The sequence below is a fragment of the Bufo bufo genome, chromosome 3 (genome assembly GCF_905171765.1).
Source record: "Bufo bufo chromosome 3, aBufBuf1.1, whole genome shotgun sequence".
Lineage (NCBI taxonomy): Eukaryota > Metazoa > Chordata > Amphibia > Anura > Bufonidae > Bufo > Bufo bufo.
Genome location: NC_053391.1, coordinates 96811923 through 96838290, shown reverse-complemented (window position 1 = coordinate 96838290; position 26368 = coordinate 96811923). Strand labels below are relative to the sequence as shown.

At 42.7% G+C, this 26368-nt stretch overlaps 1 protein-coding gene across 1 annotated transcript in view; it reads left to right on the top strand.

Moving 5' to 3' along the window:
* SPECC1 (sperm antigen with calponin homology and coiled-coil domains 1) overlaps nucleotides 1–26368 on the top strand; it is a 270775-nt gene that overhangs the window by 189105 nt on the left and 55302 nt on the right. The window contains exon 10 of the mRNA XM_040423377.1: nucleotides 17106–17208. Within this exon, the coding sequence (XP_040279311.1) occupies nucleotides 17106–17208 (103 nt within the window). The remainder of the gene's footprint in view (nucleotides 1–17105; nucleotides 17209–26368) is intronic.

The window sequence follows — 26368 nt, the reverse complement described above, 5'->3', positions numbered from 1 at the left end:
TGCATTATACTTTGTATTGCTCATTTCTTGTAGACATTGTATTGATTTCTTAGGTGGTTATTCATTGCCATGGTTTCAGGTGAAGCGCAGCAATTAGCGTGCGGTTACCGCTGCTCACCTGCATCATCAAATGCGGTTCATGTACCTCTTTTTCCAAAATAGTCCAGATCTACACGGTTCTGAAAACTAATCTTAGAAATGGAGACATAGCAATGCAAAAAAAAATAAAAATGAAAATTTACAGCATACCTGTAGTTTTCATCATGATGCGGTAGGGCTCAGGTTTCCTGCTGATTTATTGTATAACAGATCTTTATAAGGATGGTCGACCATTTTTTTCTACAAAGCTCAGAATGCCTTGTTTCCGTTCCATTAGTCATAAAGAGAGTCTGTCAGCACTTTTCACTATGCTAAATTACTGACAGCACTAGGTAGGGGCTGGGGAGGGCCAGATAAACAAACCTTTTTTGGAGCTTTTCTCTTCAGGTGTAGTGTGAATATGAAGTTTTATTCTGCCAGATTCTGCTTTCTCAAGTGCCCAGGTTGGGGCTTTATTGCCAAAAGCTCTCTGCATTGAGCTGCTTCACAGTTGGGATGTGTAGTTCAAGCCGATGTGACCGATGAGCTCTGTGATTGGGACTAAGCCGCTTCCTGGTCCTGCGAGGACTAGAAGTGGCCAGGAACGGAGCTGCAGCAGGACCACAGAAGTGAGTGGGGTTTTTTATGATAAAGGGCACAGGTTAGGACCCCAGGGGTTGTCCGCTCCATGGCTGGACAACCGCTTTAACTCAGAATTCCCTTATACTCTAACTTATTCTATACTGGACAACCCCTTTCAAAGTGGCACAGTACTTTCAGTAAACTTTCGATATGTCATAGGGACATATGAAAAGTTTAAATCGGTGGGGGTCTGAGCACCAAGACCCCCATGGGTCTCTAGAACAAAGAGAGAGAGGCCCTGGGTTAGCGTGCTCTCCCTCCTCGCTGCATGAGACGGAAGGCAGACTGTAGACTTTCTATAGAGTCCATCTGACTTCCTGTCCTGCAGTGAGGCGAGAGAACGCGCTAAGCAAGTTCTACAGATTGGTTCTACAGATCGTTCTACAGATTGGTGGTGGTCTCAGAGCTCAGACCACCACTGATCTAAACTTTTGATATGTCCCTATGACATATGAAAGTTTACTTAAAGCACAGTGCCACTTTCAGTAAAAGCATGTAGGTGCTGTATGATTGAGATGTTTTACAAAATAACTTTTCAAGCTCAAGTTTACTTATCAGTTGAAAACCACGACTAGCCAGTTATAATTATAGATCACCCAGAAGGCCCAAGTAGACATTACATTTTTATAATAACACCCTTTATGTATTTCACAGCCTGCACAAGTGTTTCATTGCTCAGTCCTTAGTTTTTATTATACACATGTTCTTCAAAGCAAATAAGGAGATGTGATTGAAACCATGTCTAGCCAGAGTGAAAAAGCATTCCAGAAATGTGTATTGTACCAGGAACAAGTAGAGATGTCGACCTGGGAGAGCCCTTCATAGGGTGATACTCATACCACAAAAATGGGAGTCAAATTTTTAAGGGGTGTTGATTACATTACCATGTGTACCTATGATACTCGCTGACCTGTTGCATGTGTGCTTGGCAGCTGAAGGCATCTTCATATGTGCCCGCAATGCTGAGATTTTTTTTTTATATATATGCAAATGAGCCTCTAGGAGCAATGGGGGCATTGCTGTTACACCTAGAGATTCAGCTCTCTCTGCAGCTGCCGCCCCCTCTGCACATTGACAGGGATCATAATTACACTACCTGGCCATGTCAATCAATGTGCAGAAGACGTGTCAGTTGCAGAGTGAGCAGAGCCTCTAGGTGTAAAGGTAACGCCACTGTTGCTCCTAGAGGCTCATTTGCATATATTAAAACATCATCTTTTTCAGCAGATATATTAGTAGCATAGATGTGGTTCCGTACCAAGCAGGTACAGCTCGCAATATGGCCTGAACAGTTGTGAGGGTATGCTGAAAATTGCTGTTTCACAGAAGGTCTGCAACCACCTATCACCGTGTTGTAGGCCACACAAGTGACTACAGCACTCATAAGATGCAGTCAGTGACAGAATAAACATTTACATTTAGTGATTTACAGGTGACATCTCATGTAGAGTTGTTCTTTCTTTTTCTTTTCATCCGCTTCAGACCACCATGATGACTTCTCCCTGCCACAAGTTGTCTCTGCAGAGTTTGCTGCCCAGATGTCTTCAGCTTCTTGCTTTGCAAACATGCCTGCACCCTATATGCTATCACAAACTGCTTTTAGTGCCACGTGCTTTGTGCCTGGATATAATAGCACCATACACTGAGCCCCTGAATACAATTACACTACATGTAGTGTCCCCTGAAAATAAGTTCCCACAAACACAGAGCCCCTAAAGGTAGTGCCACACAATCTGTGCTCACTGTAGATAGTGCCAAAACCTCTGTGCCCACTATAGATAGTGCCAAACACTCTGTGCTCCTGTATATAGTGCCACATGCTCTGTGCCCCTACAGGTAGTGCCACATACTCTGTAACCCCTGTATATAGTGCCATGTTCTCTGCCTCCTTTATATCGTGCCTGTTGCTCTATGCCCCTTTATATAGTGCATGTTACTCTGTGACCCTTGTGTACAGTACACACCCATTCAGCATACTTACCTATCCTCTGTCCCACCATGTCACCAAGCGGTGTAGGCCTGGTCTCCTCTAGCCAGACCTGCTCCTGTGGAACGTGGTAGTCCTCTCTGAATCACAAAAAAAACACTGAATGGTGGGACAGGGAAGTAAAGGTTCTCTTGTTCCGCCAGTGCTGAGACAAATGCTCACTTATATCGAGTGCAAGGGGCCTGGAAATTAGATGAATCAACCAGAGTTCCAAAACCTGGTTGACTGCTGGCAAAACTGAGAGAGTTGACCGGTCTGACAAAGTAACTTAGTAACATAGTTTATAAGGCCGAAAAAAGACATCTGTCCATCCAGTTCAGCGTGTTATACTGCAAGTTGATCCAGAGGAAGGCACAAAAACCCCTGTGAGGTAGAAGCCAATTTTCCTAACTTAAGAGGAAAACAATTCCTTCCCAAATCCAATCAAGCAATCAGAATAACTCCCTGGATCAACGACCCCTCTCTAGTAGCTATAGCCTGTAACATTATTACACTCCAGAAATACATCCAGGTCGCTCTTGAACTCTTTTAGTGAATTCACCACCTCCTCGGGCAGAGAGTTCCATAGTTTCACTGCTCTTACCGTAAAGAATCCTTTTCTATGTTTGTGTACAAACCTTCTTTCCTCCAGATGCAGAAGCTGTCCCCTCGTCACAGTCCTGGAGATGATGGGAGAGATCTCTGTACTGACCCCTGATATATTTATACATAGTTATTAGATATCCCCTCAGTCCTCTTTTTTCTAAAGTGAATAACCCTAAATTTTGATAATCTTTCAGGGTACTGTAGTCCACCCTTTCCAGTTATTACTTTAGTTGCCCTTCTCTGAACCCTCTCCAGCTCTGCTATGTCTGCCTTGTTCACAGGAACCAGAACTGTACACAGTACTCCATGTGTGGTCTGACTAGTGATTTGTAAAGTGGTAGGACTATGTTCTCATCATGGGCATCTATGCCCCTTTTGATGCAACCCATTATCTTATTGGCCTTGGCAGCAGCTCCCTGACACTGGTTTCTACAGCTTAGTTTTCTGGTCACTAAAATTCCTAGGTCCTTTTCTATGTCAGTGTTACCAAGTGTTTTACCATTTAGTATGTACGGGTGACTTGCATTATTCCTTCCCATGTGCATAACCTAACATTTGTCAGTGTTAAACCTTATCTGCCACTTCTCTGCCCAAGCCTCCAATCTATCCAGATCCATCTGTAGCAGTATACTGTCCTCTTCCGTCTCAATTACTTTACACAGTTTTGTGTCATCTGCAAAAATTTATATTTTACTGTGCAAGCCTTCTACAAGATCATTATTAAATATATTAGAGAATAGGGCCCAATACTGACCCCTGAGGTACCCCACTAGAGACAGAGACCCAATCTGAGTGTATACCTTTAATAATCACCCTCTGTTTTCTATTACTGAGCCAGTTACTTATCCACATACAGACATTTTCCCCCAGTCCAAGCATTCTCATTTTATATACTAACGTTTTATGCGGTACAGTGTGAAATGCTTTAGAGAAGTCCAGATATACAACATCCATTGATTCGCCGCTATCAAGTCTAGAACTTACCTCCTCATAGAAACTGATTAAATTAGTTTGACATGACCGACCCCTCATGAAGCCATGCTAATATGTCATTATTTGCTTTTTTCATTGAGGTACTCCAAGATAGCATCTCTTAGAAAACTTTCAAACAGTCTACCCATGGCCGATTTTAAACTTTCCGGCCTCTGTTTTTGGACCCTTTTTGAATATTGGCACCACATTTGCTGTGCGCCAATCCTGTGGAACACTCCCTGTAAGTATAGAGTCCTTAAATATCAGAAATAAGGGTCTGGCTATGACATTACTTAATTATCTTAGGATACGGGGGTATATGCCATCTGGTCCTGGCGATTTGTCTATTTTAATCTTTTTAAGATGCTGCTGTACTTCTTCCTGGGTCAGACAGGGCACTTTTAATGGGGAATTTACTTTTACATTCTGTACCGTTTATTTTCCTCAGTAAATACAGTGGATAAAAAAATATTTAATAGCTTTACTTGCTCCTGATTGCTCTCTGCAACTCCGCCCTTACATATTTATACTTTTTACCATTTTTATTTAATTGAAGAACATTTTAGGGTTAGTTTTGATCTCTTTGGCAATTAATCTCTCGGTCTCTAGTTTGGCTGCTTTTATTTGTTTTTTTACATATTCAATTTTTTCCTTATAGTTTTTTAGTGCTCCCTTGCTACCCTCCTGTTTTAGTGATTTAAATGCTTTCTTTTTGTCATTTATTGCTTTCTTTACAGTTCTATTTATCCACATAGTTTTTTTTCTTGTTCCTTAGGCCTCTTTCACACGAACGTGACGGAGTAGGTCCGGATGCGTTCAGTGAAACTCGCACTTTTTTGCAAGCAAGTTCAGTCAGTTTTCGTCTGCAATTGCGTTCATTTTTTTCCTCGCGAACGCAATGCGTTTTGATGCGTTTTTCACGCGCGTGATAAAAATCTGAAGGTTTACAAACAACATCTCCTAGCAACCATCAGTGAAAAAACGCATTTCATCCGCACTTGCTTCCGGATGCAATGCGTTTTTTTACTGAAGCCCCATTCACTTCTATGGGGCCAGGACTGCTTGAAAAACACAGAATATAGAACATGACGCGTGAAAAAAATGCTCATGTACACAGACCCATTGAAATGAGTGGGTCAGGATTCAGTGTGGGTGCTATGCGTTCAAGTCACGAATTCCACCCGCGTGGAAAACTCGCTCGTGTGAATGAGGCCTTAACCTTTTATTCATAGCCCCTTTTTTCTTGTTTCTAACATGTATACTTTCACTTATTTTGGGTGATAAATTACATAAATTAGTGCTCGATGGGGGTTCTGAAGGTCGATCCCCACTGATCAAATATTGATGGCCTATCCTTAGAATAGTCAATGTTTTACTCTTGGAAAATCACTTTAACCCTCATCAAAGTTTAAATGCTTTTCATGGTACTGGGCAGACTGCTAAAGTAAATTCATGATCCATTATATCTGATTTTATTTTGTCAAGGCTCACAGAAAAGCCTTTTCCCTACATAAAGGCAAAGACTTCTCATCTGTGAACCACTTCATGCATTTACTCTGTCACATTGGAAATTTAGTTTTTATAGCAAGTTTAAGGTTTAGCACAACCACGCTGTATAAATATGGGAATCTTCAGATATTACAGGGCCAGAGGCAGGATTAGGGGGCGTTTCCTAGTACTCTCTGCAGAGAGGGAGAATATCCTCGCTGCTAGTCTCTGCCTATTCTATAGCTGAGCTTAACCTGACCAATAGAGATGGAGCCTATAGAGGGGGAAAATGCAAGTTACAAGGCCTATAGTGTCTGGTGTTATTCCTCATGTACACAAGCACAACTTAAAGCTTTAAAATCGAAATTTCTTTTTGCAGCCACTAGGGAGAACTCGCTGGTGTGTGCGCCCCATAGTGGTCTCTGGAGACGGCCAGAATGTTATTGTGCAACCTTATGGTACGATGGATGAGGGAGCCACAGGGGCAGTTTTCGCCCTAGACCCCATTGCAACACTAGATATTTGATGCAGCTGCTTTGTATTAAAACTATGGCAGAGCCCCACCATTTGCTCATTTGGTAGGCCACTGGCTGAGTTAAACCTAGGAGCTCTAAAACATTACGCACATGCTGATAATGGTGCAGGCAGGTGGATGCAGTGGCGTCATTGCGTTTTGCGCCAGGCCCGCTGATACAGAGGAAGGAGTCAGCAAGTCATCCTGGGAACTGGATTAGGTGAGTGTATGGGGCATAAAGGTGGTGGGGACAATCTTACGGCACGGAACATACTAGTGGGCATTATTCCTGAGAGGGTCATACTGTATAAGGTGGCAATATTACTGAGTGGGGCATAAACGGGGCATTATTACTGATTGGAGACGTATTACAGAGTGGGGCTGCAAAGAGGACATTATTACAGATTGGGGCAAGAAAGGGAAAATGATTACTAAATTGTGACATAAAATGGGACATTAGTACTGGGTGGGAGTGTTAGTATGGAGTAGGTGCATACAGTGGAGCATTATTATTGAGTAAGACCACCTTGTGGGGCTCAGTTCTTAGCGATATGCCCCCAATGTCCATGATGAGACAACCCCTTTAATGTGTGGGCCACTGAAAGTGGTACTTACTGTGTAGAGCCTTTAGACAGCCCAAAGGGGGGTATTGTTACCGTGTGGGGCACCACCAAGAATGGCATTATTACAATATTCGGCACTATGGATAGGGAGTTTCGTAGCGTGTGGGGAGGGTGCTGGAAAAATGAAACTAAGATGGCTGTGTCAGATTCTGCAAAGACACATTATGGTTGAGAGAAGGCTTCATGGCGGTCTGAAACAGATGGAAAAGAAAAAGGGGAAAGCTAAGACTACAGAAAAAAGTAGTTTTAGTGTGTGTAGAGAGGCCCCCTTCTCTGGATTTTGAGACATATTGTACATATGTTATATACATGTAGTGATGCCCCTCCGGTTCGTTATATCAGCATGTTATGAGGAATACAAGCATTTAGTAAAAGACATACCCGGCGACAGATCCTCTAAATTGTTTTATATTCTGATCAGTGCTGTATTCTCTTTTACAGTCTGCAGAGTGATAATACACTGCCAAGCACCTGTATGGACCAGGTGTTATATGGTCACTGTATGGCAGTATTATTGGTTATAATGGCACTTGTGTAGCGATAGTGTTTCTATAATCCTGTTTTATTTTCCCTCTTCTCTTAATTGTATGATATACTTATCACAGGTAGTGATAAGGGGGTGTGACCAAATGTTTAAAAAAATTGCTGCAGCACACTTTGCAGCCCCCCGGTTACAATCCTGGATCAGACCCTGATGAAGAGCAACATAGCTCAAGTCTCAAATACCTATAAAGAGTATTGACCTATTTACAGTATGATGTAAGTCATGTAGAACATTGTTCATATAATTTAGGGATTTTTGCCATCTCCATTGTGGTCACCAACACACTTGGAAACTTGCCTTGAAAAAATCTTGATTAATTGGTGTTGTTTAGCTGTAATACATTACATTCTAATGTGAAAAGCTAGTATGGAATTAGTAAGAGCCCTTGGTAAATATCCTGTTATTTTGAGGACTCGAAGTCTTTATTACGAGACATTTAGTATGCACTATGTGAATGAATAGCCTACTAGGCAGTACACTCTGCTCCTTGACATTGATGCTACTTTTACACTGGACTACATCCTTCCTAGAAGGAAATACAGGATCACTTCATCCATATGGATAGCGGTCAATGGCACCCCAGAGGTCTGAAAGAATTTTTGAATGCCTGCATCCACTTCCTTCAATTTTGATGGTGTCTTAAACATTGTAGTTATGGTAGATGTAAAACGCGTATTCTCTTCTGCACAAACTCCTGACCCTGTTAGATAAATAATAGCATTTGTTATGTGCTGGGCCATTTCCTCCCCTGGGATTATTGGACTTAAAGCACCTTTATCAATGAGTTGTGCTTGAACTTCCCTCCATCCTGAAAGGAGCTCACTTCCCAAAAAACTTGACGTCAGGGAAACGTTATTCAAAATCCTTCCTCCTGTTCCCTCGTCTTCTATTATCTTATTCAGTGGAAACACTTTGAATGATTTACAGTTATTTCTACAGGACTAGTTTTTATGTAGAATTTTTTTTTATTATATACAGTACTGTGCAAAAGTTTTTGGCACTTGCAGAAAAATGCAGCCAAGTAAGAATGCTTTAAGAAATAGGCGTGATAGTAGTTTATCAATTAACAAAATGCAAAGTGAATGAACAAAAGAGAAATCTAAATTCAATCAATATTTGAAGTGATCGCCTTGCCTTCAAAACAGCATCAGTTCTAGCTACTGTACACTAGTACACGACTTTTGAAGGAACTCGGCAGGGAGCTTGTTCCAGACATCTTGGAGAACTAACTAAAACAAAGAGGTATTGCAGAGGCGGCACCACTATAAGCCCAGTCTGTCAATGTACCAACAACACCTTTAACCGGGATAGGCGCACCTCTTCAGTCTCCCCTGCACAGCAGCGGTGCACAAGCCAAAGACACAAGAGAGCACTGTGGTAAAAGGTAAAGAAGGCGGCACTCACCCATGCAGTTCAGTAAAAGTAATCCTTTATTTCATCCGGGCTACACTCAGAATATTAGCAGAGGTGATGGGGGCGGATAGCATTAAGTCCACACATAGCGGCGACGGACGTTTCGTGCAGGATCGCGTTTCCTCAGGCCACTGATGTCAGCGTGTAACAAAGCGCTGTCTTTTAAAACGTCCAGAGCGAGGTTGTCATGACAATATACAACAACTGACAAGCTCCATATGACATACATACAAAAAAGTGGTAAAGCATACCATAAATATAAATATAAGAACAAGCGTGCAACCTAATAGCCATTACAGAAAAACACTTAAATCGTTGCGGTCATTAACTCCTAATTAACCCAAAGCTCCTGTGCGTATAATCCACCTGGCTTCTCTTTGGAGTAGCATTTTTTGCCTATCTCCACCCAAAGGGGGGTTAGGAACCAATTCAATACCAGCAAACCTGAGGGTGCTGCAATTATAATTGTGTGTTTCCCTCATATGTTTGATAAACCTGGGACAGCCCTTTCCTGACTGTACAGAGTCAGTGTTCCCTCACTCTTTCAAAGAGGCATCTGATGGTCTTTCCTATGTAGAAATGACCACAATCACATGCAAGAAGGTAGACTACAAATCTGCTTCTACATGTAATAAAATCGGACACTCTGTGGTGTACACCTCCCACCTTAAGTGTCTTCTTACTGAAGAAGTTGTTGAAATTACAAAATGAGCAATTTCCGCACTTGAAGTTGCCTTTTGGTCTGTCATGCAACCAGTTGCTATTTGTGCCATATGTGAATCGACTCCTTACTAGCCTGTCTCTGATAGTGTGGCTCCTCCTAAATGTGATAAGTGGTCTATCTACACACTCCATAAGTGAAGTATCTTTTTTCAGAATCTCCCAATTCCTATGGATAGATCTACGTATACAGTCTGCCATCGGGCTAAACTTGGAGAAGACAAATCTCTTCTTCTGCCCCTCCCCAGCAACCCCAAAGTGTTTCACATTTCTATGAGATTTTTTTCTGTTAGTAAGTAAATTATATTGGGACAATTCCCAGTTTTTGTTTTTTTATGGCTGAGTCTAGCATTTTTTTCAGGGTAACCTTTTTTTTTTTCATACATTCTTTTAATTCTAGTGCTTGTGCATCAAAGCCTTTAGTTGTACTATTAATATGCCTCAATCTGACAAATTGCCCATAAGGGACAGATCTTTTGACACACTATGGGTGAAAACTGCCATGGTGGAGCAAGGAGTTGGTCGCCGTGGGTTTGCGATACCCATTGGTGACCAAAACGTCGCCCACCACTCTGACGGTGACATCCAGAAAGTCGAGGCTGGAACCTCCAAAGTTGAGAGTGAAAAACATGCCCATATTGTTAACATCATTCGAAAAGACAGCAAATTTAACACATTGGTCCTCAGTACCAGACCAAACCATAAAAATATAATCGACATATCTTAGAAACAATTTGATGTGACGCACGTAGGGGTTGCCAGTGGAGAATACAACTTTGTCTTCTAATCTAGAAAGATAGATGTTGGCGAATGTACATGATACAGGAATGCCCATTGCCGTGCCGAGTCCTTGCCTGTACCACTGATTACCAAACATGAATACATTTTTGGTCAAAATAAACATAAGAGCTTAACTAACAAAATCACAAAATAGAGTGCTCTTGCCTACATTGTGAAGGACGTCCAGGACAGCCATCACACCCATATCATGAGGGATGTGGGTGTAAAGGCTCTCAGCGTCTAAAGACACCAGATGGTACCCCTCCTGCCAATGAAAATCATTCAGAGCCAAGAGGAAATCATTGGTGTCTTGCAGGTAAGCAGGAGCACTAATAAGTACAGGTCTAAGTAACCAGTCAACATATTTTGACAGGGGTTCAGTCGCCGAGTCGATCCCCGCCACAATAAGGCGGCCAGGGGGTCGGCTCAGCGACTTGGCAAAAAGTACCAACATGGTTTTGTGGGAAAAAGTGGTATAAGTTTCTCAGCCTGTTTTATATGAGATAAAATCAAGTGCAACATACTTATGCAACAATGTCGTAAGTTGATGTTGTATACAGGGCAAAGGGTTCTCCCATAGCACCTCCATACACCAACTCATCTTTTAGTTGTCTATGGGCTTCTGTTACGTAACATTTCTTAGTCATGAGCACCACGTTTTCCCCCTTATCGGCAGGCTTCACCACCGTGTCCTTCTGGGACACAATCCAATTTAAAGCCAATTTCTCTTCCTTGCAAATATGATCAGGTACAATAATAACGCTTTTGTCCTTCAAGACATGGTGGAAAAACATGTTGACACTGCTGCCAGGAGGCATAGTGGGACAAAAGGTGGATCTCAAACCGCCATCAAAGGTGTCATCACTAATCTCAGCTTGCGGTGTTTCAATGAGGATGTTTTCAGTGAGGAGCTCCAGGCATGATATTTCAATATCATTAAATTTAGTAAAGATGTTAAAACTCGGGGGTCAGGATATACCAGAATCTCCCCTTTTTAGTATCTGATTTTTAAATAAATCAATCTCAAAAAAACTGGGTTGAATTGCTCAACGAGGCTGTATCCGAGTTCTCGTGTGAGGACTGAGATACTAGCAACTACCTAAGTTTTCCCTTATGGTGTCAGGATGCGGTGTTTTACTATATAAATCAAACCTACTAATGTTCCTAGGACCAACCAAAACCTTTTAATCCTGCACCTCCTTAATCCTGAAACTTAACCTTTAATCAATAAATTATGCTAATACATTGCTTGAGGATACTTTTAAACTTGCCAGTTCGTCTCTGCATTTGTGGATAATAGCTATATTTCCTATTAGTGGTCTCCTAACTAGGAATAAACATTGTTGCCTTACTGGCTGCGCGCTGCCAGTATTGCTATAGGTACAATGTATCAAGTGTCTCCTACTAGTATTTTGCTAGAGACTGTACTGAATTAAAACATGAGATCCACGCTGCCCCCCGACATGTTTCGCCGAGTACCGGCGTCTTCAGGGGTTAGGGCAGAGTGTTTGTTTTTTCCCGCCCCTCCTGATCCCAGGGGTACAGTTCCCATCATTGGACTCGATCTGGTTACTGATAAACTAGAGTCTGAGTCCGTGGTCCAGAAATCACTCCAACTACGACGCTGGTATCTCTTTTTTCTGTTTCTTTTTGTTCCAATCAAAAATCCTGCCTGTATCGTAGTCCTGTTTGTCCCTCAGGAATTTATCTTTCTTCCATTCCTTTACTTCTGCTTGTGTGACTAAGTTTTTTATTTAGCTTCTTATCAAAATTTCTCATTTGGGTCTCGTTCAGCCTCATCTGTAGTTCAGTTTTGGCTTTTTGTAGTTCTTCCTTTATTATGTTGTACTCCACTTCATCTCTAATCAACACCAGATCCAACACTTGTAAGTAAAAGCCAGCATGTAGTTCCTGCCATTTACTCACGAAATTATCATCATGTTCGTATTGCATCAGTTCCTTATATACTGTAAGCCCCCTTGGGACTCTGTCGCTTTCTTTATACAACTTAAGAGAATTGACTGTCCAAAAAAGGCGGACTTCTTTTTCCACAAGTTGGGTCACTTTAACCTCTAAAGCTTTAGTGCTTAAATTCTGTAGCGCATCTTTAAAATTGCATCCGCCCCCTCTCTGCCCTTGTGGAAACTAGATGCGGCATCTTCCGACATCATCATAAGAAAGTATTGGTATCAGAGGTGTGTGCTTTTTGCAACAACAGCGTGCTCTGCCTCCAGAGAACTAACCACAGATATTCTGTGAATGTAGACTTGCTCAGATCCTTTTATTTCTTCATGTCATCCCAGACAACCTTGATGTTGTTGAGATCAGGGCTGTATGGAGGCCATATCTTCACTTTGAGTTCTAAAGGGGTTGTCTCACCTGAGACATTGGGAGCATATCGCTAGAATATGTCCCCAATGTCTGATAGATGTGGTTCCCACCTATGGGGGAGTAGATCGAGATAACAAAAATTGTTTTGTTTTGTTTTTTTATCATCATGGCTTTCAACGTATGGGATATTTTAACAGTATTTTCAACTTTTTAAATGTGGCGATACAATCATTTTTTTATTGCTTAATTTTTTATACAGTAAAGGGTTTTTAATTTGTTAATATTTGGCAATTTTTTTTAATTATTTTTATTGGAGACTTGAACATACATTTGTTTGATTATGTATAAAATACACTACAGTGCTACTGAATTGCAGTGTATTGGGATTTTACCTTTATTCCTCTGCCAGGGCATAATAGAAGTACTATGATGGCAGGCCTGGGGGCTTTCACTAGGCCCTAAGCTACCATGACAACTATCTGGCAACTGATTGCTTAGTTGCTGCAGTGGCTATTGACTAAAACATCTGAGTGGCTAAGGCTAGGGCTACACGGCGACATGTATAGCACAACATTTCTTATAATGATAGCCAATGGTGTTGCACTACGAAATGCTGCGACTGGGACATGATAGTCGCAAAAAAGCCATATGCTGGATTTCTGTGTGGCTGTTGCAGTCGCAGCATGTCGCAGTGCGACACCATTTAAAAAAAAAAAGTTGCACGACATGAATGTACTAATGTACCCTTTTTGTCGCACGACTTATTGTCAGATGACAGATGTTGCCTTGTAGCTCTAGCCTAAATGTCTGATATTTAAGTTATCTCTGATCCTGGCAACACTTCATATGTGGTTGTAAACTGCTGTATGGGCACATGGCAGGGTTAGAAGGGAAGGGGTGCCATATAGTTTGGAGGGCAGATTTTGCTGGAATAATTTCCGTGCACTATGTTGCATTTGAAGAGAATCTGAGGTACCCCTACAGTGGAAACTCCCCAAAAGTGACCCCACTTTGGTAGCCACACTCTCCCAAGAAGACGTGTAGTAAGCACTTTGACCCAACAGGCGTTTCATAGAATTTAGAAACACTTAGCTGTGAAAATGTCATTTCTTCCAATAAAGTGTTGTATTAGCCCCAGATTTTTCATTTTCAAAAGAGGTAAAAGGAGAAAATCACAGCACAATTAATTACCGATTTTCTGCTACATACTGCATAACTCCATATGTGGTTGTAAACTGCTGTATGGGCACACTGTAGGAATTTATCGAGGTCTGTAGTGAGTGTTTTGACCATACAGGTGTTTCAAAGAATTTAGAAACAGTTGGCTGGGAAAATGAAAAATAATTTTTTTTTTTTTCCAGTAAAATGTTGCTTTAGCCCCAGTAGTAGTAACAGGAAGACAAGTACCCCAAATTTAATTACATATTTTTTTTTTTAAATAATATGTGGTCATAAACTGCTTTTTGGGCACACTGCAGGATTCAGAAGAGAAAGAGTGCCATGTGCATTTGAAGTCCAGTTTGGTGATTTATTCAACACTGACTGACAACTGCAGAGGCTCTGAGGTGACGTGTAAAAAAAACACCTGAAGAAGTGACCCTATTTATAAAACCATACCCATCACAGAATTTACTCAGCTCATGCTGCTGTGAGGGGAAGATGTTATCTGCGGTGTACCCTTTATGATAATAGGTGCAGAATTGGGCTAACAATATGACATCTCTGTTGTTCTTTTGATAGACCTAGATGAACGTGCCTACAAAGGCGCATTGCACTTATTAGTGTGATGCCCTAAATGAGTCACTACATGGGGGCTCTCTCTGGTCACAGTGATGGTCTGACTCAGAGAGTTAGACGTGACGCCAGGGCAAATCGAATACGTGGAGTGACTTCAAAAAAGTATATACAGATCACCATCCACCCGTTTTTAAATTAAAAAAATTCATAGAATATTTACATAAAGGCTGTTACTATGTAATAATAACATTTTTGATGGAAGTGTCCCTGGTATTTAGTTAAAATATTCCTCTTTTCTTGCTCCTCACATCTCCTTCTGTTACTGTATCTCTTACTTCTGAACACTTGCAGAAGACAAGATAATGCTCTGTGAAAAGATCATTTTATCTGTCTTCCTCTAATTAGATCAGTCGGTGTCTTGTTTAGGCCAATATCTAATCAAATCTTTATTATTGCCTGTCCAAGAAAAATGCTACTTTTCGTACACGCGGAGGAAACGAATATTTATTAGAACAATATAAAACTTTGCAATAAATTTCTAACACCTTAAGTAAAAATAAGGTTTGTAAGCAATAGCTATGGCATACATAATTTTTTTTTATGTTCCTGTGATTCAGGATATATTATATATATGTCGCAGGGAAATGATGAAAACTGAGATTTGATCAAATCCCTAACGCCCCTTTCACACGGGCAAGTATTCCGCGCGGATGCGTTGCGTGAGTTGAACGCATTGCACCCGCACTGAATCCTGACCCCTTTCATTTCTATGGGGCTGTGCACACGAGTAGTGAATTTCACGCATCACTTGTGCGTTGAGTGAAAATCGCAGCATGCTCCTCTTTTTTTCACGTAACACAGGCCCCATAGAAATGAATGGGGTTGCGTGAAAATCGCAAGCATCCGCAAGCAAGTGCTGATGCGGTGCGATTTTCACGCACAGTTGCTAGGTGACGATCGGGATGGGGACCCGATCTTTATTATTTTCCCTTATAACATGGTTATAAGGGAAAATAATAGCATTCTGAATACAGAATGCATAGTACAATAGCGCTGGAGGGGTTAAAAAAATAAAATAAAATAATAATAATAATTTTTTAACTCTCCTTAATCCACTTGTTCGCGCAGCCGGCATCTCTTCTGTCTTTATCTGTGAGCAACAGGACCTTTGACGTCACTACGCTCATCACATGATCCATCACCATGGGGATGGATCATGTGATGGACCATGTGATGAACGCAGTGACGTCATCAAAGGTCCTATTGCTCACAGATGAAGACAGAAGAGAAGCCGGGCTGCGCGAACAAGTGGATTAAGGTGAGTTAAATTATTTTTTTTATTTTTTTTAACCCCTCCAGCCCTATTGTACTATGCATTCTGTATTCAGAATGCTATTATTTTCCCTTATAACCTATGTTATAATATAATCTACACTACAACTAACCCAAACCTGAACTTCTGTGAAGAAGTTCGGGTCTGGGTACCACAGTCTGTTTTTTATCACGCGCGTGCAAAACACATTGCACCTCCACGATAACTGAACATCGGAACGCAATCGCAGTCAAAACTGACTGCAATTGCGTTCCTACTCGCGGGGGGTTTGCCGCAATGCATCGGGACGCATCCGGACCTAATCTGGACACGCCTGTGTGAAAGAGGCCTTAAAAGTATGGACAGTTACGGAGAGTGCTGCAGCAGAAAGGTGACATCCCCTGAGAAATGGCTTGCCCCTTGAGTTGGTTGATTGAAGAACAAGTAGCAGAGCAATGAATGGGGAGATCTCTGGATCTATGTAAGGTGCAGGGCTGGTTCTATTTTTGTTGGAAAAAGATTGTCATGTACTGTATGTTAATATTATTATTAAAAGGCTGGGAAAAAGCTTTAAAAGGGTTGTCTGTGACCCTGATGTATCATACCTTTACTCCAGAATTCTGGCATCAAAAAGTCTCAAAAGAGGGCTTTTGCAACTTTTTTGCACTCTCTTGAGCAAAATTGAAGTGCTTGTGCAAAAATTTGCAACTTTTTACACTCACTTTCACAAAATTTTGCAACTTTAAGCAATTTTTTTACACCACTCACTCCAGTTTGGTGGAAAAGTGGGTATGGTTAACTATGTTAATGAGTTTGACTTTTTTAAAAAGTCGCAATCTCACTCCAGGAGGAGGGTGGCGTAATAAAACTGGAGTAGATTTTCTAGACAGAAGTGTTAGGTTTAAGGATGAGTCAAATTTATCAAACAAACTGAGACATTTGATAATTGTGGCACAAAGTCCTCCAACATAGACTCAAGCAAAACTGAATTTAAATATTCTCTTCATGATAAATTCCCCCTATGTGTCTCTTGTGGTCACATCACCACTGAAGCCAGCGGTTGGCTGAAGAGGGTGATCACCCTCATGTTAGGCAGGGAAAAAACAAACCCCGGACCAGAAGATGGAGATGCAGGAGCCAGGCCTAAGGACCGGAGCGGTGGGGAGCAGGCAAGTATGATCCTTTCAATAGGACATGCAGGCTGCCAGCACCTATTAGAAATTATGTATGTGGACAACCCCTTTAAGAGTGGTAAACTACAATATGTATATATATATATATATATATATATATATATATATATATATCAGACAGGAATGTGTCGATATATTAAATTTTATTGTTACGATTTAAATATATTTCTCATTTTCTTTGTTCAGTGTGGAAAGAAAAGACCCGTTAGCTGCCTTAGCCAGAGAATACGGAGGCTCCAAAAGGAATGCTTTGCTGAAATGGTGCCAAAAGAAAACAGAGGGTTATTCGGTGAGTGCCACAGAATTTTATATCATTTTATGCAGTTTCTTAAAATAGTACCCATTCAGGACTTGACTGGTGGAGTACTAGAGGATCTGCTGTTGGGCATCAGTCTGAGACCCAAAGGAGCAGCAGAAGACAATCTCATTTAGGCTAGTTTCACACATGCGTTAAATTTATCTGGCAGAGGAGTTTGCTCTATCTGGCATAGCTGGATACTGACTTGTACCACAGGACCCCATTGACTATAATAGGATCCAGTGGGGATCTGGCTGTTGTTTGGCATGAGCGCCGGGTTTTGGCTGGACAAAAACTGGTCCATGCACAGTTTTTTGTCCTGCTGAAACCCACACTCATACTGGAAACCATCCAATCCCTGCCATATCCCATTATAATCAGTGGAATCCGGCGGTGCACAGTAGTATTTGGCTTGACTGGATATGGCTAACTCCGGCAAGCTGTTCCTCTGCTAGAACAGCATGTCGGATAGTTTAGCGCATGTGTGAAACTAGCCTAAGAGAATATTTTGAAGCCAATCAATTGCCACTAGTGTCTGTCTCTAATGGATTGATTATTCAATCTTATTGATATGTCCTGTGTGTACAATGATAACAGCAAAGTTTACTTTTCACTTAAAAGTGAACGTGACATGTTCTCTATAGATCAAGGATTTCATCTAGTGGCTCCGGGCATTGATTACGAGCAAAAAGAAAATAATCAAATAAAGTACAGTTTTTACGACTTCTAGAGAATTGTTACCAGATTTATTTTCACTTTTATTGATCAACAAACCATGAATTATTATTATTATTTATTATTATAATTTATTATTAAAGCACCATTCATTCCATAGCGCTGTACATATGATCCTGCATAGACTGGAATATTGTGTCTGCTGTAATGCCCTGCATGAAATACTGACTTCAGTCAGAACACCCACATCGGACGTATCTTGTACACATGCACATACTTTCTTTAAGGCCTTCACAATTTATTTTTGGCGTATATTCTGTGCATCGGCCACCCACTAGTATTACCACTAGTATTACGCAGACAAGAGATTTTGAATATCCTTACAATTGTATCATGAGATACTGTTTCAATCTGTGGTTTGTGTAGGCCATGAGTCATAAGATTCTTTTAAAATATGAGTAGAGATGTATATCTTCTGTAATCTATTGTTCATTGGGTAAAATTATACTAAATCACGTATGTGTAAACCACAGACCCCTGGCCACTTTTCACCTTCTGGCATCCCTCTTAGTTTATGATAGATGTCAGAAGAGCAAGTGTGCTGCATAAAGCAAAATAATAGATGATTGGTGCGGTCACCTAAATTGTTTGTGGGCTACCGATCGTGCTATCCAAACACGCTCTGCTGCAGCCAAACACTGATTCTGTACAAGGATGAGCAATGGCATTCGTGATCATACTGTAGAGGAGATTGCTGCATGTAAATGCAGCTGTCACCTCCACTGATGTGCAGGCGATCGTCAGGAAGGAACACTTCCTTCCCAACAATCTTCGAGCAATGTAAAGGAGGCTTTAGATATGGGTTGGGAGAGGTTGGTATGGGATTTGAACCCTAGACCTTCTGTATGGCAGGCAGCAAATTTACCACTACACTATAGGACTGCACTGTTATACGGATAGGATCTTCTGTACCTAAAAAGCTACTAAATAACATTACTATTTTCTTCACTGGTTTATAGTATTACTGTATAGTAGCTTTTTAAGCACTTTACTGTCCAGCTATTATTTTAAGATATTAATTATATATTAAGACAGGTTTGTTTTGTGCCAGAATATTGTACATGCATTATTTTTATTTCGTGTCAAATTTATGAGCAGTATGTTTTTGAATTGTTAAAGAGGTTGTTCCTTCCCAAAATCTAAATTGTGCTCCTAACACCCCGCACAATGCATATATATACACCCAATGCCTATTTTTCATGTCTGCTTTCTTTCACCCTGTCTGGGCAGCAGAGTATCCTGGCAGATCTGTTTACCTTCAGTGCTTTCTGTTTTGTTCGCTACCTAACTTTATTTATAAACAAGCCTGGCTGCTCTACAGAGTGATAAGTCACAAGCTGGCCCCGCCCCACGCTGTCTGCAGCAGCTACGCCCACTACACCTCCAATGGCCATGTTACTACACCCACACATGGGATTTCTTGTTTGTTTCTTGCTGCATCAGGTCACTAAGGCTGGGTTCACACTTGAGCATATTTGATATGCGCGTTTAACGCGCGTTTGTGTCGCGCGTTTTTGTTGCGCGTTTTTGTCCATAGTCAACGCGCGTATTACGCACGTTTTTGTGATTAACAGCAGTGTCCTATGGCTGCAAACGCGCAACAAAACGCCCCAAAGAAGCTCAAGAACTTGTTTGAGCATTGGTTTTCATCTGTTGAGCTTTTTACAGCGCATTTGAACGCGCTGTAAAACGCTCAAGTGTGAACCCAGCCTGACAATCCGCAGGCTCTTCCCATCTCCAGAATGCAATAAACAGCTTTAATAAAGAAGTACATCAAAATACATCAGCAGTCAATACTGTTTGCTGTGCCTCTGTATCTAAGTCTATCATCTCTGATACAGTCTACTGTTCCTGTATCAACGATTCTCATGTGTGATGCTGCCTGCTGAGCTGTGTATCTAATCCTGTCTTGTATGATACTGTCTGGTGTGGTGTGTATCTAAGGTTGTCATGCCAGATACTGTCTGCTGTGCCTCTGTATCTAGGTTTATCATCTGCAATACAATCTAATGCTCCTTTATCAAATATTTTGGTGTTTGATACTGTCAGCTGAAGTGTGTATCTAAGCCCTCGTCACACAAGGCAGTAATAGGCATACCTCCCAACTGCCCTGAATCTGGTGGGACAGTCACCGATTTCAGTGGCTGTCCCGCAGTCCCGGAATGGCCAAGGTATTTCCCGCTGAGGCAATATCTTGGCATATCTACTGTGAAGGGGGCACATCTTGGCATATCTACTATGAAGGGTGCACATATGTTGGCATAACTACTATGAGGGGCACATATATGGTAATAACTATTGTGAGGGGGTACCTATCTGGACATGGGTACTGTGAGGGGGCATATCTAGGCATAGCAATGATGAATGGGGCACATATCTGGCCATAACTACTGCGAAGGGGGTACATGTGAGCTTTACTACAGTGAAGGGAGCACAATGTGGGTATAAATACTATGAGGGGCATAATGTGTGCATTACTGCTGTGAAGGGACACATATGGGCATTACTACTGTGAATGGGCACATGTAGGCATTACTACTGTGAAGGGGGCACATATGGGCATTACTACTATGTGCTGGCGCAAATGGGGAATAATTACTATTAGGAGGTGTGACGAAACCTACTCAATAGGTCACGTCACTGGGGTGAATTATACTAGTGAGCTCATCAAGTTACCACAGAAATTCCCACCCACCTATTCTAGATGACGGAATTATGCTAACTTACTCCCCTAGATTCTAACCCCCCAATATTTTTCACAATAGCTGCCACCACCTATACTACACTGCTCAAAAAAATAAAGGGAACACTTAAACAACACAATGTAACTCCAAGTCAATCACACTTCTTTGAAATCAAACTGTCCACTTAGGAAGCAACACTAAGTGACAATCCATTTCACATGCTGTTGTGCAAATGGGATAGACAACAGGTGGAAATTATAGGCAATTAGCAAGACACCCCCAATAAAGGAGTGGTTCTGCAGGTGGTGACCTGACCACTTCTCAGTTCCTATGCTTCCTGGCTGATGTTTTGGTCACTTTTGAATGCTGGCGGTGCTTTCACTCTAGTGGTAGCATGAGACGGAGTCTACAACCCACACAAGTGGCTCAGGTAGTGCAGCTTATCCAGGATGGCACATCAATGCGAGCTGTGGCAAGAAGGTTTACTGTGTCTGTCAGCGTAATGTCCAGAGCATGCAGGCGCTACCAGGAGACAGGCCAGTACATCAGGAGACGTGGAGGAGGCCGTAGGAGGGCAACAATCCAGCAGCAGGACTGCTACCTCCGCCTTTGTGCAAGGAGGAACAGGAGGAGCACTGCCAGAGCCCTGCAAAATGACCTCCAGCAGGCCACAAATGTGCATGTGTCTGCTCAAACGGTCAGAAACAGACTCCATGAGGGTGATATGAGGGCCCGACGTCCACAGGTGGGGGTTGTGCTTACAGGCCAACACCGTGCAGGACGTTTGGCATTTGCCAGAAAACACCAAGATTGGCAAATTCGCCACTGGCGCCCTGTGCTCTTCACAGATGAAAGCAGGTTCACACTGAGCACATGTGACAGACGTGACAGAGTCTGGAGACGCCGTGGAGAACGTTCTGCTGCCTGCAACATCCTCCAGCATGACCGGTTTGGCATTGGGTCAGTAATGGTGTGGGGTTGCATTTCTTTGGAGGGCCGCACAGCCCTCCATGTGCTTGCCAGAGGTAGCCTGACTGCCATTAGGTACCGAGATGAGATCCTCAGACCCCTTGTGAGACCATATGCTGGTGCGGTTGGCCCTGGGTTCCTCCTAATGCAAGACAATGCTAGAGCTCATGTGGCTGGAGTGTGTCAGCAGCTCCTGCAAGACGAAGGCATTGATGCTATGGACTGGCCCGCCCGTTCCCCAGACCTGAATCCAATTGAGCACATCTGGGACATCACGTCTCGCTCTATCCACCAACGTCACGTTGCACCACAGACTGTCCAGGAGTTGGCAGATGCTTTAGGCCAGGTCTGGGAGGAGATCCCTCAGGAGACCGTCCGCCACCTCATCAGGAGCATGCACAGGCGTTGTAGGGAGGTCATACAGGCACGTGGAGGCCACACACACTACTGAGCCTCATTTTGACTTGTTTCCATTTTTTTTTTGTGTGAATTTGTTGTCAGCACATTCAACTATGTAAAGAACAAAGTATTTCAGAAGAATATTTAATTAATTCAGATCTAGGATGTGTTATTTTTGTGTTCCCTTTATTTTTTTGAGCAGTGTATAAGGCAATAGGGGCCTTTACGCAGATATTCTCTCAACTCAAATTTAACACAGTAACACAGGTTATCTATATGGGACCTAAAATCCTCTGAAACACTACTGGTAACGTTATTCCCTCCGAAAGAGCAAGTTCTATAAGACCACAAGGAAGGGACTTATCAATTTTTTTATTTAATACACAATAGTACAGTGCAATACAAAAAGAAAGTGTCAGATAAAAGATAAAAATATACATACAATAACCATGCAATAAAACAGATAAAATAAAAGGGGTAAAATACAGAATATTGGCTTACTGAGATGCTGCAGTTATATTCCGGCTGTGGGGACAGCTGAAGATATGGGCAGTCACTCACTCCAAACGATGTGGATCCCCAAAATGGCTGACAATTACCTGTTCCCAAACACCCATTTTTATCCCCCCTCAGCCGAGGGGTGGGCTATGAGGGAACCTCCCTCCTTTCGGTCCGGCCTTCTGGGAAGGCTGATATTATTCAGGTTTCTGCCCCACCTTCCCAGAAGACTGACTGAGGTGGCAATATGAATCACGGCGATTCCTCGCTGTATGACAGGGACTGCGGGTACAGGTATGATCCCATAATCTGAGTCGCTTCGTCCCGATCATACAGACACCAAATGTGATTGAGTTATGAATTCCAGAAGGGCAGATTCTGAATACAGAGAAATGCCTCCTGTCCAGTATGGCGCGCATAGACTCTGCCCGAAGCCCATGTCAGGCTGAACACAATTATTAGGGTTCTGAGGCTGTGTGTGCCATGAGGTCGTAGTTATGGCTTCTGATATTATTTCATTCATCTACTGAATGGGTTAGACCACCCACTGGTCTAGCAGCCAACATGTCTAGGGTGGCTGTGCATTATAAGTATCCCCCTCCCAGGTCTTCATTAGGATGCCAAAATGATTTTCAATTAGCAGGCCAGTGCTAAATGGGGGCTTCCTCTGATAACATGTGGAGTGTCTGACCTAGTCTTCAGACGGGCTGGCATCTAGAGGCACCATTTGCATTTGCTTAATAGATCAATTAGCCACTGCTATACAATTAGCTATTGATAATGTAAGTTTAGGAGAATATGAGATCTATCCATCTGTCTATTCACCTCAGATTTCGTTACAGGAGGCACTAAGGGGACTGGGTGTGTATAGTTATGCTTTGGGTGGAGTTAGAGGCGTGGCCTAGTATAAACAAAATCGCAGACACGCGCTATGCCCCATAATATTGACCTCTACAGGACCCACATAACAGTGACATCCACAGTGCCACCACATCAGTGATGTCCATAGTAATCCAATAAGTGACATACAGTACACAGTGCTTCCATAACAGTGACATCAGCAGTGCCACCATAACAGTGACATGCACAGCGCTACTATAACAATCACATTCACAGCCACGCTATAACACTGACCAGTGCTCCCCCATAAAAGTGACATGTCCAATGCTCCCCGTAAAAGTGACACGTCCAGTGCTCCCCATAAAAATAACATGTCTAGTGCTCCCCATAAAAGTGACATGCCCACTGCTCCCCATAAGGGACATGCCCAGTGCTCCCCATAACAGTGACATGCACAGTGCCACTATAACAATCATGTTCACAGCCATGCTATAACACTGACCAGTGCTCCCCCATAAAAGTGACATGTGCAGTCGTCGGGCACACTACTTTGGGTCCCTTTAAAGTACATATTTTGTCGTGATGCCAGTTGCAGTGAAGCAACAAGGGCACAGGGCCCCTTTTAGTGATACTGTGGATGATACCCAGCTGTAGGAATGCCAGAGGGGTGTAGGGTGGCCTAAATATCCCTTAATCTTGGGGCACGTGTCACGGTGCTCCTACCTGGATACGCTGGAACCCCAGGCGTTGCCTTCCGAAAGCAGAAAAAGGAAGTTGTAGTAGTAGGGGATGAAGAATAAATTGAGTCCAGACCTTGTGATCAAGTTAAACAACTGCTTTACTTTCAATAAATGTTCTTCCAAACAGTTTACAGGCTTTATCTTGGTTTCCAGCAGGCTTTGGCATTAACTGTGGCAGGCAAACTCCTCTCTAATACGTCTGTTGCTATTTGGCTCTGCTGACAGGCTGGCTATAAAACTCAGCTTCTTCTTGATGCTGTACTTTGCTTTTTAATCTGGTCTGTCTCTAGATTCGTCCAGGGCACACTATACTCCTGTCTTCAGAGGCTTTTTGCTGTGGCCTCCAGATCCAGCTGAGCTGAGGGTGCTTCAGCTGGCTTAGACAGGGCTCGTCCAGAAGAGAAGGGCTCCTGCTTCCTTCCCCTAGCAGGGGGTATACTAAAACTTACTCTAACTATAACTCCTCCCTTCCTGCAGCAAGTGGGACATGCCCACCACACCACAGAGAGAGGTTAGAATAGAAAGGAAGCTCCATTCTCTGTACCTGTAGCTCTGCCATGCTTGCTGCCACCTACTGGTGAACCAGGCATATTACACGTGAACAGTTACAAAATAAGAAATATGAATACACTTTTGGCAGGACCTGGAAATTAATACATAGGATGACACCTGGTTAACCATAGAAGATAGTGGCAGGGTGCAGAAGTGGTAATGTACCTCCTGAGGCGTTACACGTGCCCAGTGCTCCCCCATAAAAGTGACATGCCTAGTGCTCCCCCATAAAAGTGGCATGCCCAGTGTGCCCCATAAGGGACATGCCCAGTGTGCCCCATAAGGGACATGCCCAGTGTGCCCCATAAGGGACATGCCCAGTGTGCCCCATAAGGGACATGCCCAATGCTCCCCATAACAGTGACATGCTCAGTGGTATTACTAACACAGAGACAGCACAGAGGCTGATGGCTATGTTCTGAGTCAGTAAAGTGCGGGCTTTAATAGAAGCCTGAACACTAACATCAGTGATGATGGCCGACAAGTGCCAGGAACAAGAAAGGCCGGCAGGAGGCGGTGACGTGATGTCGCTCCGTCTCCTGATTCAGACAAGAAAAGAAAGAAGACGGGGCTGGGATAGGAAGCCTGAAAAGCCTGCAGGAGTGGTCATGTGACCACACAGAGGATCAAGGAACGCGCTGCGCTGTGGCAGGTAAGTACTGACTAACCTTTCTTCTCGTCACAGGTCATAATCAATGCCATTTTTTAAACTTCTGGCCGGAGAACACTTTTAAATGTATCTTAATCTGTGATGTTGTGAAGTCCGTCAGAAGGGAAGATGTCACAGGGCTGTATACTATTAGAATTTCACTCCACTTTTTAGACCACCTTGGAGCTGGTATAGTTTTTGACCACAAGATGCACCAAAATCTGTCTAAGGCCTCATGCACATGACCGTGTGCTGGCCGGGCCCGTGCTGCGGACCACAATTTACATGGGCACCAACCGTAGAGCCACCGCGTGTGGGTCACGGACCCATTCCTTTGAATGGGGTCCACGATCCGCATCCGACTGTCCGTACCGCAAAAATATTATGCATGCACTACTTTTTTGCGGTGCAGAGGCATGGACAGAAAACCCAAGGAAGCACTGCGTAGTGATTCCGTGGGCTTCCGATGCGTGCCTCCGTTCCGCACCGCACCACATCTCCCATTCAACTGTTTGCGGGTCGCAATACGCCCACAGCCGGGCAACGGCCGTGTGCATGAGCCCTAAAACTGAGAAAAGAAGACGCAAACTAAGGCTTGACAAAAAGTTGTCTTTAAGAAAGCCATGTCCAGCATGTCACAAAAGAAACGAAATTTTGGTGGCTACACTTCATTTATTCTGTGCCATAAGCGTGCTCCACACATTCTGGCGCAAATCAAGACACTTTCCGGGCACATTGACATTGTTATATCTTCCCCATTATGCCCAAAACATGGCGTGCATGGTGTGTGCCAAATCGTTGTTGTTTTAGACACTTTTTTCACCTTTCTTTAGTTAGTGTTCGTTCAAAGGGAAAGTTTCTAACATATTTAGTGAGTTTTAACATTCTGTGTCAGTTTCTGCCAGTTTAGTCTAGTTTCATGACAACATCAATAAATCTGCCCCATATTTTTGTACATAATTGTTTTTAGACAATGTTGAAGTTTGGAGACATTGTTATTTAGCAGATATAACACGCGCACGCTGACGTATGCTTCAGAATGCATTGCTCACACAATTGCTCACATTTTAGTTTTTAAATACCAT